General features: G+C 33.9%; 1 protein-coding gene across 1 annotated transcript; it reads right to left on the minus strand.

The window, feature by feature from the left end:
• Window positions 1–594: 594 nt before the first annotated feature.
• LOC126926284 (phospholipase B1, membrane-associated-like) lies at window positions 595–5,646 on the minus strand. Its single transcript, XM_050742567.1, has 7 exons — window positions 5,460–5,646; window positions 3,866–3,970; window positions 3,259–3,470; window positions 2,945–3,121; window positions 2,346–2,644; window positions 1,006–1,184; window positions 595–925 (listed from the first exon to the last, which is right to left on the minus strand). The coding sequence occupies exons 1-7, from the start codon at window positions 5,587–5,589 to the stop codon at window positions 783–785; spliced, it is 1,245 nt and encodes a 414-aa protein (XP_050598524.1). The 5' UTR covers window positions 5,590–5,646; the 3' UTR covers window positions 595–782.
• Between the last annotated feature and the right edge of the window lie 7,649 nt (window positions 5,647–13,295).

The raw sequence follows: 13,295 nt of genomic DNA on the forward strand, positions 1-13,295 counted from the left end.
CGAGGAAATTTATTTTTCTGCAAATCTGAACAATTTTTACTTCACTGAATAATAATTTCGTAACTAATTTGTTACTTTATCGTGACAGTAATGAAGAGGAACAAAACAAACAAGCAAGGATGAAAGAATAGAAAACGGAAGACAAATAAGTAACTGAAAATAACATTGAATATCTCTCAAACATTCCTAGTCGTTTATCGTTCGAAATTTAAGCATTCAGCGATTCTACACTCCTTTCTGGTTGAGAAACGTTAAGTTGGTATGATCGCTAGTTCCTACAAGCTAAGTTGGTACGACTTTTAACGACGCTCTTCTGTCTTAGGAGTCGACACGTGTTAATTATCTGTGTTCCGTTGTGTTCAGACGGCTGTATATGGTGGTGAAATATAGAAAGCAAAAATTGAATCTGAGTGGATCAATTAAATATTAAGCCCAAACCTATATTTAATAACATTTCTTTCTAAAATCATGATATCATATATGAAAATACTTAGCATAGACGTTTCATAAAAGCGCTGATAAAGATTAATGTGAGATATAAAGTAAAAAAGGCAGCTGTGAATGCAAATGTAAAATACATAAAGTTCGGGATGAGATCATATGCAATAACAGAGATATTTAAACAGACATACTTTATCAAATTAAGAAATAATTATTGATTATAATTAAGCATATATTAACAAAATTCGATTGTGGATTAAAATGGCATTTTGATTCTACTATACTAAATTTTAATGTCCACAATTTTAACCTTGAAATCAAATCACAGACGCGTCTTCACTTTAGAAAAACTTGTGCGAGTTTTCACGTGTCATCAAGAATGGTCTTTCCGAAGTAGGGCACAAAAATCTTTCATATAATGGGGTCCAAACAGAAGATTTGTTGCCAACTGGTTCTAACAAATTGTTCCACAGATTATTTGCCACTTGATACACATGAAACAATTTTCATTTGATTATTAGTATAAAAGTCATGGTATTACACAAATTCCGCCATTATACTTACATATTGCATTAGATTTTTGGCTTAGGTGAAAGCAATCAGCAGAAAGATACGATAAATCGGCGAATCCATCTCTGGCAAGCGGTATCTTCGCGTGTTTAAGTGTTGGTAAAATTATTACAGTGAAGTCATTTCTATGAAATTCTGGATAATTGGCGATTTCTTCTTCCAACTCTTGCCACCTAAAAAATTTGGGCAAGATTGTATCTGCGTATTCCTCACATGCATCATAGAATCGATGTCGATATCTAAAACCTATCAGAGAAATATATCGACGTCCATTTATTCGAGTCATCTAAGCTGTTGAGATTCACAACACCTCAGTCTTGAATTTTGTACAGAACAATCAAACTTGTTATACACACACACATGTATTGTGAGATAAAATTAGTTTTTTACGTATAATGTAGATCTAGCAAGGGAAAATATCAAAAACGTGGAACTGGTTCGAATAACCATATTGATAGGATAGTGTTATTTGAGTCAACGAACGAGTACAAGAACTGAAGAAATACAACAAAATAACTTTCAGAAATAAGTAATGCACACAAACTGTCAAATTATAAATGAGAATGCTATCATTAAGGAAACCTATCTCTGATAATTAGACGAGGTTCTCCTAAATACACAATATATTTCATTGTATTAGGTCATCCTATAAGTTCGTTCCGTTTTTCGAGCTGTTATATATGTTAAGATTGTTTACATACCTTTCAGTTTCATGAAAAAATGTAATCTCCCTCTCGTTGTACAACTTCTTCCCATTTTTCAAGTGCATTGGTCCCTTATCGCCGTATGTTTATCGACACATGAAATGTATACACAAAAGTCGGCACGAACTTATGGGATAACCTAATATGTGATGTCACTAATAACGAGTCAAACAGTCTATTTCGAAAAGTAGATCGTTGAAAAATTTTTCGTTTCTGAATATTGCGAAATGTAAGATGGACTTTTATCTTCATAAAATTTAACTAATATCGTAAGTACAAAGCTAAAATAATAAAAATATGTATGCATATTGATTTAATGTTCATCAAAATTAACCCATTTAAATTAAAGTAGAAAACTGAAAGGAATCAGAGTTAACTAGTTATAGATTTGAAAACCTATCAATTGTTGAAGATAATTTTAACATGAGATTCTGCCATCGAATAAGTTAAATGGCAGTCAACTCGTGTCATTTTATAATAACTTTTTGCAATAAAATTGATTACAATTATGTAATAATAATATTGTAAATGTTGCAATATGAAATAAATATTGTATAACATTATAAAATCTTGGCAGGCGACTCGTTTAAGCGTGAGGTATCCAAAAAACTTTGACTGAATTATACGAACCTCTCCATTATTTTATAATACTCCTGTCTTTGATCTCTGAATTGCAAAGCGAACAAACATGGGCATTCAAAAGTAGTGGTTAAATAGCATTTCAAAGACTTTCTCCCTTGACGTGTAGCAACGAGTTCCTTTAAGTGAGGCATTATATGAATAGTGACGAAAGTCCTGCGTAAATTATCTCTTAATATCGTAAGAGTATTAATTAAATCAGTTTTGTGATTATTCAAAACAAACCACGGAGAAGGAAGTCCACATATATCGCCACAAAAATCATTGTGCCCGATGAATAAAGAGATCAACTATAAAACATAGAAACAGGGACCTTATTATTTGAACAATGAAGTAAAAAATGAAACTAACTGAAAAAAACTTTTCGTTCAATTTGATATTTGCTCTAAACACTTTTGATTTTCACTGATAACTCGGAAATCCGCTAACATAAAACAAACAACACTACTAGCAATAATGTTGCTAATATTATGGATTTGAAAGAAATCACAAGCAAACGAAGTAATTGTGAAATTCAGTGCTAATATATATTACAGAATGCTAATATTATTTTCATGTTATTATCTCATTATTTTATCTAAAATACGAACCTTCCAATGTCTCTTTATATCTATCCTCGGATCATTTCTCATTTTATTGACTAGATGTTTGGCCATAAATGGCATATCCCTGGATATTGCACCGATCTCAGCGACGTTTAACTGCGAAGCTGATTGAGTAGTCAGAGAATCTCCAAGTGCATAGCCCAATAATTTGGGGTTAAATTCCTAATTATAAAAAGAGCCTACTATGAAAGCGTTATTCTCTTTTATGATTAATAAATCATACAAAGTAATAAATATATTACTGATTATATAATTTATATACGTGATCAATTTTTGAGTAAAGAATTTGAGTAACGCACTTTAAAAATATTGGGAAGCGTCAAGTATGTTCGCCAAGTTCCTTCACCACCAATGCTCGCTGACGCGCCTCTATTTTCGACGAACACCTCCAATAGATTAGTTGCAAAAATTCCAGCACCGGCTGTCAAAGAATCGCCCATCGCGGCAATAACATCTATATCACCTGGTCTCAAACGATGAATCGACTCGGGAACCTTGGGAGACCTGCCACCTAAAAGGGTTATTATAAAGATTTAGGATACTCAGTTCCTGGAATTATATCGAGCGATAGCAACAAATCCTAAAAATTGTACTAAGTTATGATAATGAATCTATTTATTTAAATGTAATGACAACTTAAAAATATGGCGATAAAACATTAATTGAAGATAAAAAGACGTGCCATGTTTGAATAATTGTTGTATCGATTAAATAAATATTAGTTACGAAAAATGACAATACTATAAAGAATTTCGAAATAAACTTAAAAGTATATTAAAATTACTGTGTGTTTCATTAATTTAAATTTCCAAGGCAAAACTCGTCTAACTGCAATTTAAATTAAGTAGTGATTTTAAGGATGATTTTTCAACATTTTTCAACAATAAGAAATAAAATTTTAATTACCTGTAACGTTGCAAGGGAATGCAACGTCCGATGGAACTTGTATTTGAAGTTTGCTTTCATTTCGCGCTGATTGCGAGACTGATCCCTCATCGTGATTATTTGCTTCTAGAAAATACGTTTCATTAGGTCATACGATTCAATCATTACGATCTGGATGAATTTCATTTTGTGATTTCACTTACACAAACATGGAATCAAATCTATTTTCAGTAATGCAAAAATCACGAGAACTCCTATTTCGCTACTAATATAATTTCGTCTAGAATTAGGAAACTATATCTGTAAATTCAGTTTCTTAGAAATTGAGTTATGTCGCGAACAACTTGATCGGTACATGGATTACATTCCATATAAATTGCTTTTTGAAAGAGTCACCCAAAAGGAAACATATTATACATGACTTTTTTCTACACTAGTGATAGAAATACATCGCTTCATTTGGAGTCAATGATTTTGAAACTTTGGATATCATTATCTTTGAAAAATTTCTTTTATTTAATATCCATATTATATGATAAATATAACGTGATTTTCAATATCTGAATTAATATCCATCTTTCCTCGTAGATATTGTAAAAAAAAATAATATTAATTCCAAGATTAAAACAGCGAAGGGTAAGATACTGCCATAAATGTAACAGTATTTTAATTACTTATGAGTCCTATAGCACTTTTCCTACTAAATGGCGCGATGTTGTTTAATATGTTAAACTGCGTTGAATTACATTTTATTTGTGACTTAAACCACCTATAAATGTCTCTGTTTTAGTACCATGAATGCTTCAGAGCGAAAGTATCTTGAATGTTGGATACATATTTTTCCACCTTCTACATCACTTCCCTATTTTATAGTTTCAAAGTATCTATCGTTTCATTTCGACAATTAGCATCGCACAATTTGCCTTACATGGCATTATGCACAAAGTAGTCGACGCATATGATTTTAGATACCATTGATACCGGATGATTAGGTACGAAGTGTCAATGCGTATGAAATATACTGTTCAAAAACAAACTATTCATTTTCATTATTTATAAATATATATCAAACGTATATTTCTAAAAGGTATTGGAAAATGAAATTTGTAAACTAGCTTCAATGTTTCACGTACGCCGAGAAAGGAACATCACATGTGCCAAATAAATGGAAATGAATAATGAATGAACCTATAGTATTCTAGAGTATGATGTGTGAAGTATGAAATATTATAAAGTATTAAAAATAAATTGATTACACATGATGATCAAATCTTCATAATCGATAATGGAGTATTAATAAATAAGTAATTTACACTTTTACCATTGCATCCTTAAACAATATTGAAACATTTAATTTTTTCGCGCTAAGAAATTTCTGGTAACATCCAGTATCATCGATCATCTTCCGTGATGCAACTCGGCCCTAAACGGGATATAAACTTTCTGCACATTGTATATCTATATAACAAGTATTGTGTACACTTTTTCCAAAATAACGCATTTTGTCTTTTGCGCCGTTTCAAAAATACATTATTTGAGAATTACACATCATTCCCTTTTATATATCGTAGGAAATGGTCACTATATAAAATAATCACATTAAGTAAACACATACCGGTACTTTGGAAAAGCCAGTTACGAACTTGCCGATAATGGAACAAATTTATTGGCGAATCTAAAATCGTCTTTTGAGATGCCGTCAGCACGCATAATTGTAACAAAAGATACAAACGAAACTTGTCCATCGCACGTCTTGTCCGACCAACTAACGAAACGATGAGACATTCGCGAAATCTTGTACTTTTTATTCTGCTATAACCTTATAACAATACCAAATGGACTCAAGGTGGTATACTTTCTTTAATCTGCCGTAGCCGGTTTTGACGATGAAGTGCAATGATCATTATGAAGGTTGTCTTGGCTGTGATATATTTCAAAGAAATTGTACACAGTTGTAAAGTCGTTATCGAAAGTGAAGTTAGATTTAGACAAGATCTGTCAATATATCTTGTATCCTTGTCAATTAAGTATAAGACAAGTCAATGAAACATTTAAAGTTCCGCCATGATGAACGATTATTTATACGTCTTTTCGTCATTAACATAACGTGCATAATCACTTAAGTACTCTCGATGTCCAATGTCGAGCCACGAAAATAAAACACTTGAAATAATTATTCTACATTTTTTCGCAAATTTATAATATATTATATTTTTAATATATATAATATATTATATAATATAATATATTATAAATATAATATAATATATTATATATAATATAATATAATAATAATATAATATAATAAATATAATATAATATATTATATTTATAATATATTATATAATTTATTTATTTATTATATAATATAATATAATTTATTATTTATTATTTATTATAATATAATTTATTATTTTATTATATAATATAATAATATAATATTATATAATATAAATTTATTATAATAAATAAATAATAAATAAATTTATTTATTTATTATAATATATTATATTTATAATATATTATATAATATAATATATATATATAATATATAATATAATATATTATAAATGTAATATATTATATATTATATATTATAAATATAATATATTATATAATATATAAATATAATATATTAAATTATATTTATAATATATTATATTAATATATTATTTAATTAATATAATTAATATTATAATATTAATATTAATTAATATTAATATAATTAATATAATTATAATTAATTAACATAATAATAATAAAATTAATATATTATATTTAATATATTTATAATATATTATATTTCGCATCGTGGTACAAGATGTAACATCATATATGTGTACTCTCCGTATTATTTGTGTAATGGACATACATATGCTTCATTAATTTTCAATGTGAAGTAATAGATCCATGATAATAGAAAATAGAAATATTTTGAGCGTTCATTCTATTCATTCTATTCGTTCATTTCTATTATTATTGCGAAATATTGTCCGTGACGACAATAAAAATGACAGTGTTTAGGCCATAAATGGAAATGGCAATTGCAAATGATGTCTCTTATACGTAATTCTTCTAATTGTCGATGCTGGACACCGGATGCTACACGACAAATGCAGAACTTCTTGAATACACGTGCATAGTATATATTTTAATCGAAGCGTATAAACGGAGTAGTTCGCTATAGACATCTGCGCTTTTCTGCAAGTAGAATATTCTACAACTATAACTGGCAACAAGGTATACCCATTTCCAGTACAGAAACAATGAATAGAATAATGAGTTGGAGTTGAGAATAAGATTTCATTAGTCCAGAATACATTTTTTAATTATTGCTTTAATAGCAATATCAAGTACATTAATTAATTACTGACTCTTTTCTCTGCAATATATTTTGTTTCTATATTATCGGAAGGAAAAAAAAGCTGAAGCATAGCTCTTCCACATATTTTGGAGCTTTTATAACATGCCAAATATATATTGAATTTGCCGAGCCTGATGACCTTCGGGACGCTTATTCTTTACAAAACTTTTTTTTTTTTTTTTTTTATTTATTAGAATATTTACAATCAATTCTCGTTGACATTTTCAGTAACTTAATTTGGCGTGATACAATGACATGGATTATAATAGCTTTATATTGTTGATTCTAGTAGGACTAGGGGTTTAATCTAGTGGGTATTTTCTTTTTAGTCTGCGGATCTGGTCCGTCGTGTCCAGTAGTTGGGTGACTAGTGGGTTGTGGTGGTTGTTGACTCTTGCGTTATATCTGCTTCTGGACTTGTGTATTTCATCTTTGACTGTAGGTATCTTGAGCTCACAGTGGATTGTTTCGTTGGTAACATACCAGGGTGCATTTAATAGGGATCTTGGCGTTTTCGATTGGAAGCGTTGGAGTATTTCAATGTTGCAATTACTTGCTGTTCCCCATAGTTGGATTCCGTAGGTCCAATCTGGTTTTATTACGGCCTTATAGAGCGTAATTTTGTTCTGCGTGCTTAGGTTGGAGCGACGGCCAATGAGCCAATAAAATATTTGAGTTTGTCCCTGAGTTGTTTAGATTTGTCTAGGATATGTTGTTTCCAGATTAATGCAAAACATGCAAGCTGGAAAAACGAACTAAACAACACGAGAGGAAACTTCATTTGAAACTGGCTAGACAATAAAAGTATATACTACATAACAAAGCTTTACAGCTCCGAGCTACCCTCTTACCGAAAAGAAGGCTCTTACCTGGGCACATGCCTAGCAGACGCGCGATTAAAATTTCAAAATTTTAACACACTCTCAATATCCTAGACTATAACAGCGACCATAACGCCATAGTATTTCAGATAAACAAGAATACATCTGACTTCCTAATACTTGAAACACAGACCGAAACTCCCAGGTGCAATTACAAAAAGACAGTTTGGAAAAAGTAAAAAATAGGAATAGGATAAAAGGAAAAAGTAATAAATACAACTATTCTTACGACAAAAGAGAAGACTTAGAATTCCTAAGATACCTACTATACAAAGTAAAATCGCAACTGAAACAAGAATTCCCAAAATCTAAACTCAATACTGGACAAACAAAATAAGAAATATCTCCAAAAACGATTCTGCTAGCATGTTCCCGCATATAAATCAAATTTCCAAACCAAAAGAACAAAACTCCCTCGTCCAAGAAGCAGGTATAGACAACACCAACAAAGACACCGAGGATAACGTCACGTAAATTTGAGGCTTAGATGATAAAAATAAGAAGGTTGAGCCGTAGCACAACTATTAACTTTTCTTTTATCAAACCTTATGATGAATTCAGTAATCACAATGGAATACACACTGAATTGACACGTATAAATCACAATTCACTCCACAACTTTATATAGAACCTATTTACACTGATGCGTATGTATAAATTAAGTACGCGATTGGTCTGAGCGTAGAAACTCGGTAAAAGATGTTGACTATTCTAAAGATAGAGAATATGTGAAGTTTAGTGACAATGTTGAGGCAGAGAAAAGCCAGTGATGGGTGTGTCTAAGAACACGAGATGAGCTGATTCGTTAAGGACAATTTTGACTTGGAAAGTGAGGGCAATAGACACTGCTTTTGATTGGGTAAGAAGAAGGTTCGTGGACTAGGAAGGGTCTCAGCCGCCCTCGAGAGTGTGACGTCAATCCAGATCAGAGGCCAGATGTGTGCAGGTCCCCACCGTGTACCCTCAATAGCGGGAAAGCTGGTTTTCCCCATAAACAATGTCACCTAGGAGCCATGTTGGTAGGAGGCTTCCTCCTCCACTCTTCATTTTTTAACGTGGGCTATAACCAATTGGCATCGGGGATCGTTACCCTCACTTTCCAAGGGTACACCCACACCGAGCTTTCCTCCGTGATGATACGAGAACAGCTCGGAACTGAAACTACAAACTCTCATCAGTAAACATCTTTCAGATCAGTCGCGTAAACTGCACTTATAAAGTTGTGTTATTTAACACTAGGTTTACGGGCGTTTCGTATATACCTATCTCTACGGGACCCGTCAAATTGACGGGTAAACGAAAATACGCATTTTTTTTTTAAATCGATTTATTCAAATTATGTCTGAAAGGAACAACATTAGGCTTCACGTTTAAATAAATTATTAATAAATAAAAAGTCTTTTGTTTTTAATTATCACGAAAATGATAACAATAACATTAACGCTGTAGGGTAATCATATTTATTGATTAGTTAATATTTTTGGTTTATTTGAAGTTAATCTTAATATTTTTTTATAGCGTGATATCGTTCGACTATATCTTTATTTAGTCATAAATGATGGTGTAACATTTTAATTAATTTTAAAACCATTAAATTGATGCATTTTATTCCGTACTGCACTTTATAAAAGCAGAAAAAGGGTCGCAATTAATTGGGGACAATTCCAGGTAAATAATAATTGATAATAACAACAATAACAACAACAAAAACGCGTTGCTAAAGTAAAAAAGGGAAATCTGCCCGTTCGGTTGGCTAAGTGTTAAAAAAAGTAAAAAAAGCCAACACCACACGGAGTTCCCAAGCGGTCACCCATCTAAGTACTACCCGTGCCCAGCGCTGCTTGACTTTCGTGATCGGACGAGAACGAGTATTTTTTTTTTTTTTTTTTAACTTTGTTTATTAATTCCAGGTTTTACATATTTTTTTTTTACATGATTTTTTTTCCAGAATAAACGCTGGATTCTAATTGTAGGGTGGTACAGGCAAAAGTACCGATACGCGACGGTACGACGTAGCCATGCATTATTACATTCTTTTCTCTTTTTTTTTTTTTAAGATTATTATTGTTATTGTTAAATAAAATAAAATTAAGCCGCTGTTGCGCTGTGCTTATGTACGATATTTTAATTTATGTCCTGAAAGCCTGGACGCAAAAACAGGACAGTTCGCTAGCCTATTAGGGAGGGGCTGGGAGGGGATGGACTGGGACTGGCGGGGAGGGGTGGGGAGGGGGTGGGGAGGGGTACGAGAACGAGTATTTTCAACGCGGTATGAGCGTTGGCTGAAGTAGTTAGAGTTTTGTTATTTCATGTTATCGAATAGAGAAAATATTGAAGAAAACATACGTGTATGTATGAGAGAAAATGGTATTTTTAGACGTGCATTCGGATATATAAAATCTATTCTGACTTCGTTTCCCAGACAATGAATTGTGAAGTTTCGTCATGTACGTACGCGTATACTTAAAAAGTAGCGAATCAAGTGGACGGAACTTTATAATTGATTTTCCAGAAAACCAAGTCTTGCGTCAAAACTTGTTACTTCATCGTCGACATATTTTTGTATAGGAAATCAGGCCCTTTCGTCCTGCACCATCATAATACTCTAATTTTCTCACCTACTTCAATTTCGAAACTATTCAGTTTCACTGGATTACGTATAATTACCAACAGCAGAATACTAATGTCGCGGCACTCGTCTACGAAACTTTCCACGGCTTCGCGACACAAAGAGCTATACCGTTGTAACGTAATTTACGTCAGAGACCAGGACACACACCGCGGGCAGGATGGTGTCACGATCGGCATACTTCGAACCCGATGGACCGATGAGGGAGACACATGGCGGCCTTGGCGACAATGTATATCGCCGAAGTGCCTAAATGTTCATCTATTTCCTAACGGTCCTTCCACCAAATGTTCTAGAAGCGTAGCAACGGTCACGTACGCCTACAGGGTAGTGTGGATAATGAGGGATGACAAACAAAGAAGGAATAGATGTCATCGAAAGTAAGAAGATATTGTAAGAGCCTCAGTCTCGAACGGCCACGGCTAGAGTTCAGAAGTGTATAAACGAGAAAAAAAATAAAGTTTTCTTCTTTGCTCTAAATTTCTCCCTTATTTTACGTGACATTTTGGCGATCCTGCCAGGATACATCAACGTTGGATAAAACAAGATTACGGTTTTGGCCTACGGGACATCCGACCAAAGGTGTATCAAGCAACCTGGACTACGAAAAACGGTTTTATTAGTAAGTAGAACCATTTCCTCTAAAAGGATCGATCGATTGCATTCGATAACGTCAGACTCCGACGATCTGTTACTCTGAAATGGACAAAAGGGACGATAAGAAAATTACACCTGTCGCTTCGACTAGCGGTGATCCAAACCTGCGGGCAATTTTGGATATGATGCAGCGCCAGCACGAAGAACATAAGGCAGCTATAAATGATTTGTATAAACTAATTCGCGATGAAAGCACTCAACGGATCAAGGAAATAGAACCAATAGGGAAGACTGTGGCCGAACTCAAGCTAGGAGTACAATCCTCCGTAGATACGTCTGAGTTCAACTCAATTATGACAGACGATACTAGTTCTGTCAGCAGAAGCACTACTCGGGACACCCGCATAGTGAAGTCTCCGGAAGAACGCGTTCGGATCAAAGAAACTCCAGAAACCTCCGACCCAGCGAACTCCGAGGACGAGGAAGAAGAATCAGCCTCGTACGAACGACATATGTTCGACGCGAAAACCAGCATCGAGTTCATCCCAGTCCTCAACGGTCAAGATGACATTGGAGTGGAGGGATTCATCAAGCGGGTAAGCGAAGCTAGATCGGAATGTAAGGAAAAGCGTGCTTTATTGAAATTAATTTTAACCAAACGCATTGTCGGCGAAGCCGAAAGAAGCATTAGACATTCGGTTATCGAGACGTACGGCGCCTTATTCGAAAATCTGAGGAAGTTCGTATCGATTAACGTAACTTCAAACGGTGCGCGCGATAAATTACAAAGAACTCGGCAAAGTTTTAACGAATCAGTACACGGATACGTCAAAAGATTTCGACACGGTCTTAATGAACTTATATACGCATTGCAACACGAAATCCGCGATCCTATTCGACGAGTAGTCGCGATAGACCTAGAGAACGAACGCGCAACCAAAACGTTCATACTAAATTTAAAACCCGAGATAGAAATCAGAACATTAAGCATGAAACCGCGTACCTTACAAGAAGCACAAGATGCCGCGTTCGAAGCAGAACTATTAATCGGAGAAATTGAGCGAAACCGCGGAAATCAGTGCAGCCAGCAAATAAGAGCTCACTCATTCGCCCGAGGGAATGTATCGTCACAACGCAAACCCCCACTTAGGAGCGGTCCGATGACTACGCTCAATCGCCTGCCGACAAGCACTCAAATAAACAACGGAGGGAGAATGAAGTGTTTTAAGTGCAACCAAATAGGACATACCGCAAATTACTGCCGAAAATTTTCAACCGGCCAGCCAGCGATATCTTCCGCCACCGCGCAGCTACAATATAAACATGGAGAATGCGGGACGAGAAGAGGAAACAGCGCTACCAGAACCTCGAGAGACGTCGTACGAGTACACGCAATAACAGGAAAACTTCTATCCATTGGAGTTCGATCGGGAACAGAAATCAAACGATATTTAATCGATACCGGTGCAGGAATAAATTTAGTTAAAAGATCAAGTGCCATATTTAAACCTAAAAAGACAGTAGCTAAAACATTTTACATGGGCAATGACAAATACCAAACTGACGAAACAGTAGACTTTCAATTCTTTAACATCATGAACACATTTCACGTTGTGCCAGACGATTTTCCTTTAATAGAAGACGGAATAATTGGTTTACCTATGCTCTCTAACTACTCATATCGAATTAACAACGAATCAATACAATTAAACGGGAACGAAATATTTTTCCAGGCGCCGAAAACCATTCTCCCAGGGCAAACCAAAATCGAAACAATTTATCTGGATAAAGTTCCGACGAGAGTATGTTTCTGCAATACTGGTGAGCAACCAACTATAATCACTAATGATCTTTCTTATGAACACGATCTCGATAAAATTGCTAAAATGAAACAAATAATTAGACTAGACCATATTGAAGACAAACTTCGTATTCCTATCGAAAAGATCCTCCTACATTACATAGACGTGTTTGACCTAG

Source organism: Bombus affinis, chromosome 17 (genome assembly GCF_024516045.1).
Source record: "Bombus affinis isolate iyBomAffi1 chromosome 17, iyBomAffi1.2, whole genome shotgun sequence".
NCBI lineage: Eukaryota > Metazoa > Arthropoda > Insecta > Hymenoptera > Apidae > Bombus > Bombus affinis.

What these genes read in the sequence shown, in the direction of transcription:
- LOC126926284 (XM_050742567.1), bottom strand. Translation starts at nt 5,589, where the DNA reads ATGGACAAGTTTCGTTTGTATCTTTTGTTACAATTATGCGTGCTGACG. An exon ending in ATTCCCTTGCAACGTTACAG is followed by an intron (nt 3,471 to 3,865) that starts GTAATTAAAATT and finishes TAACCCTTTTAG; the next exon opens with GTGGCAGGTCTCCCAAGGTT. An exon ending in CCAAAAATCTAATGCAATAT is followed by an intron (nt 926 to 1,005) that starts GTAAGTATAATG and finishes ATGTGTATCAAG; the next exon opens with TGGCAAATAATCTGTGGAAC.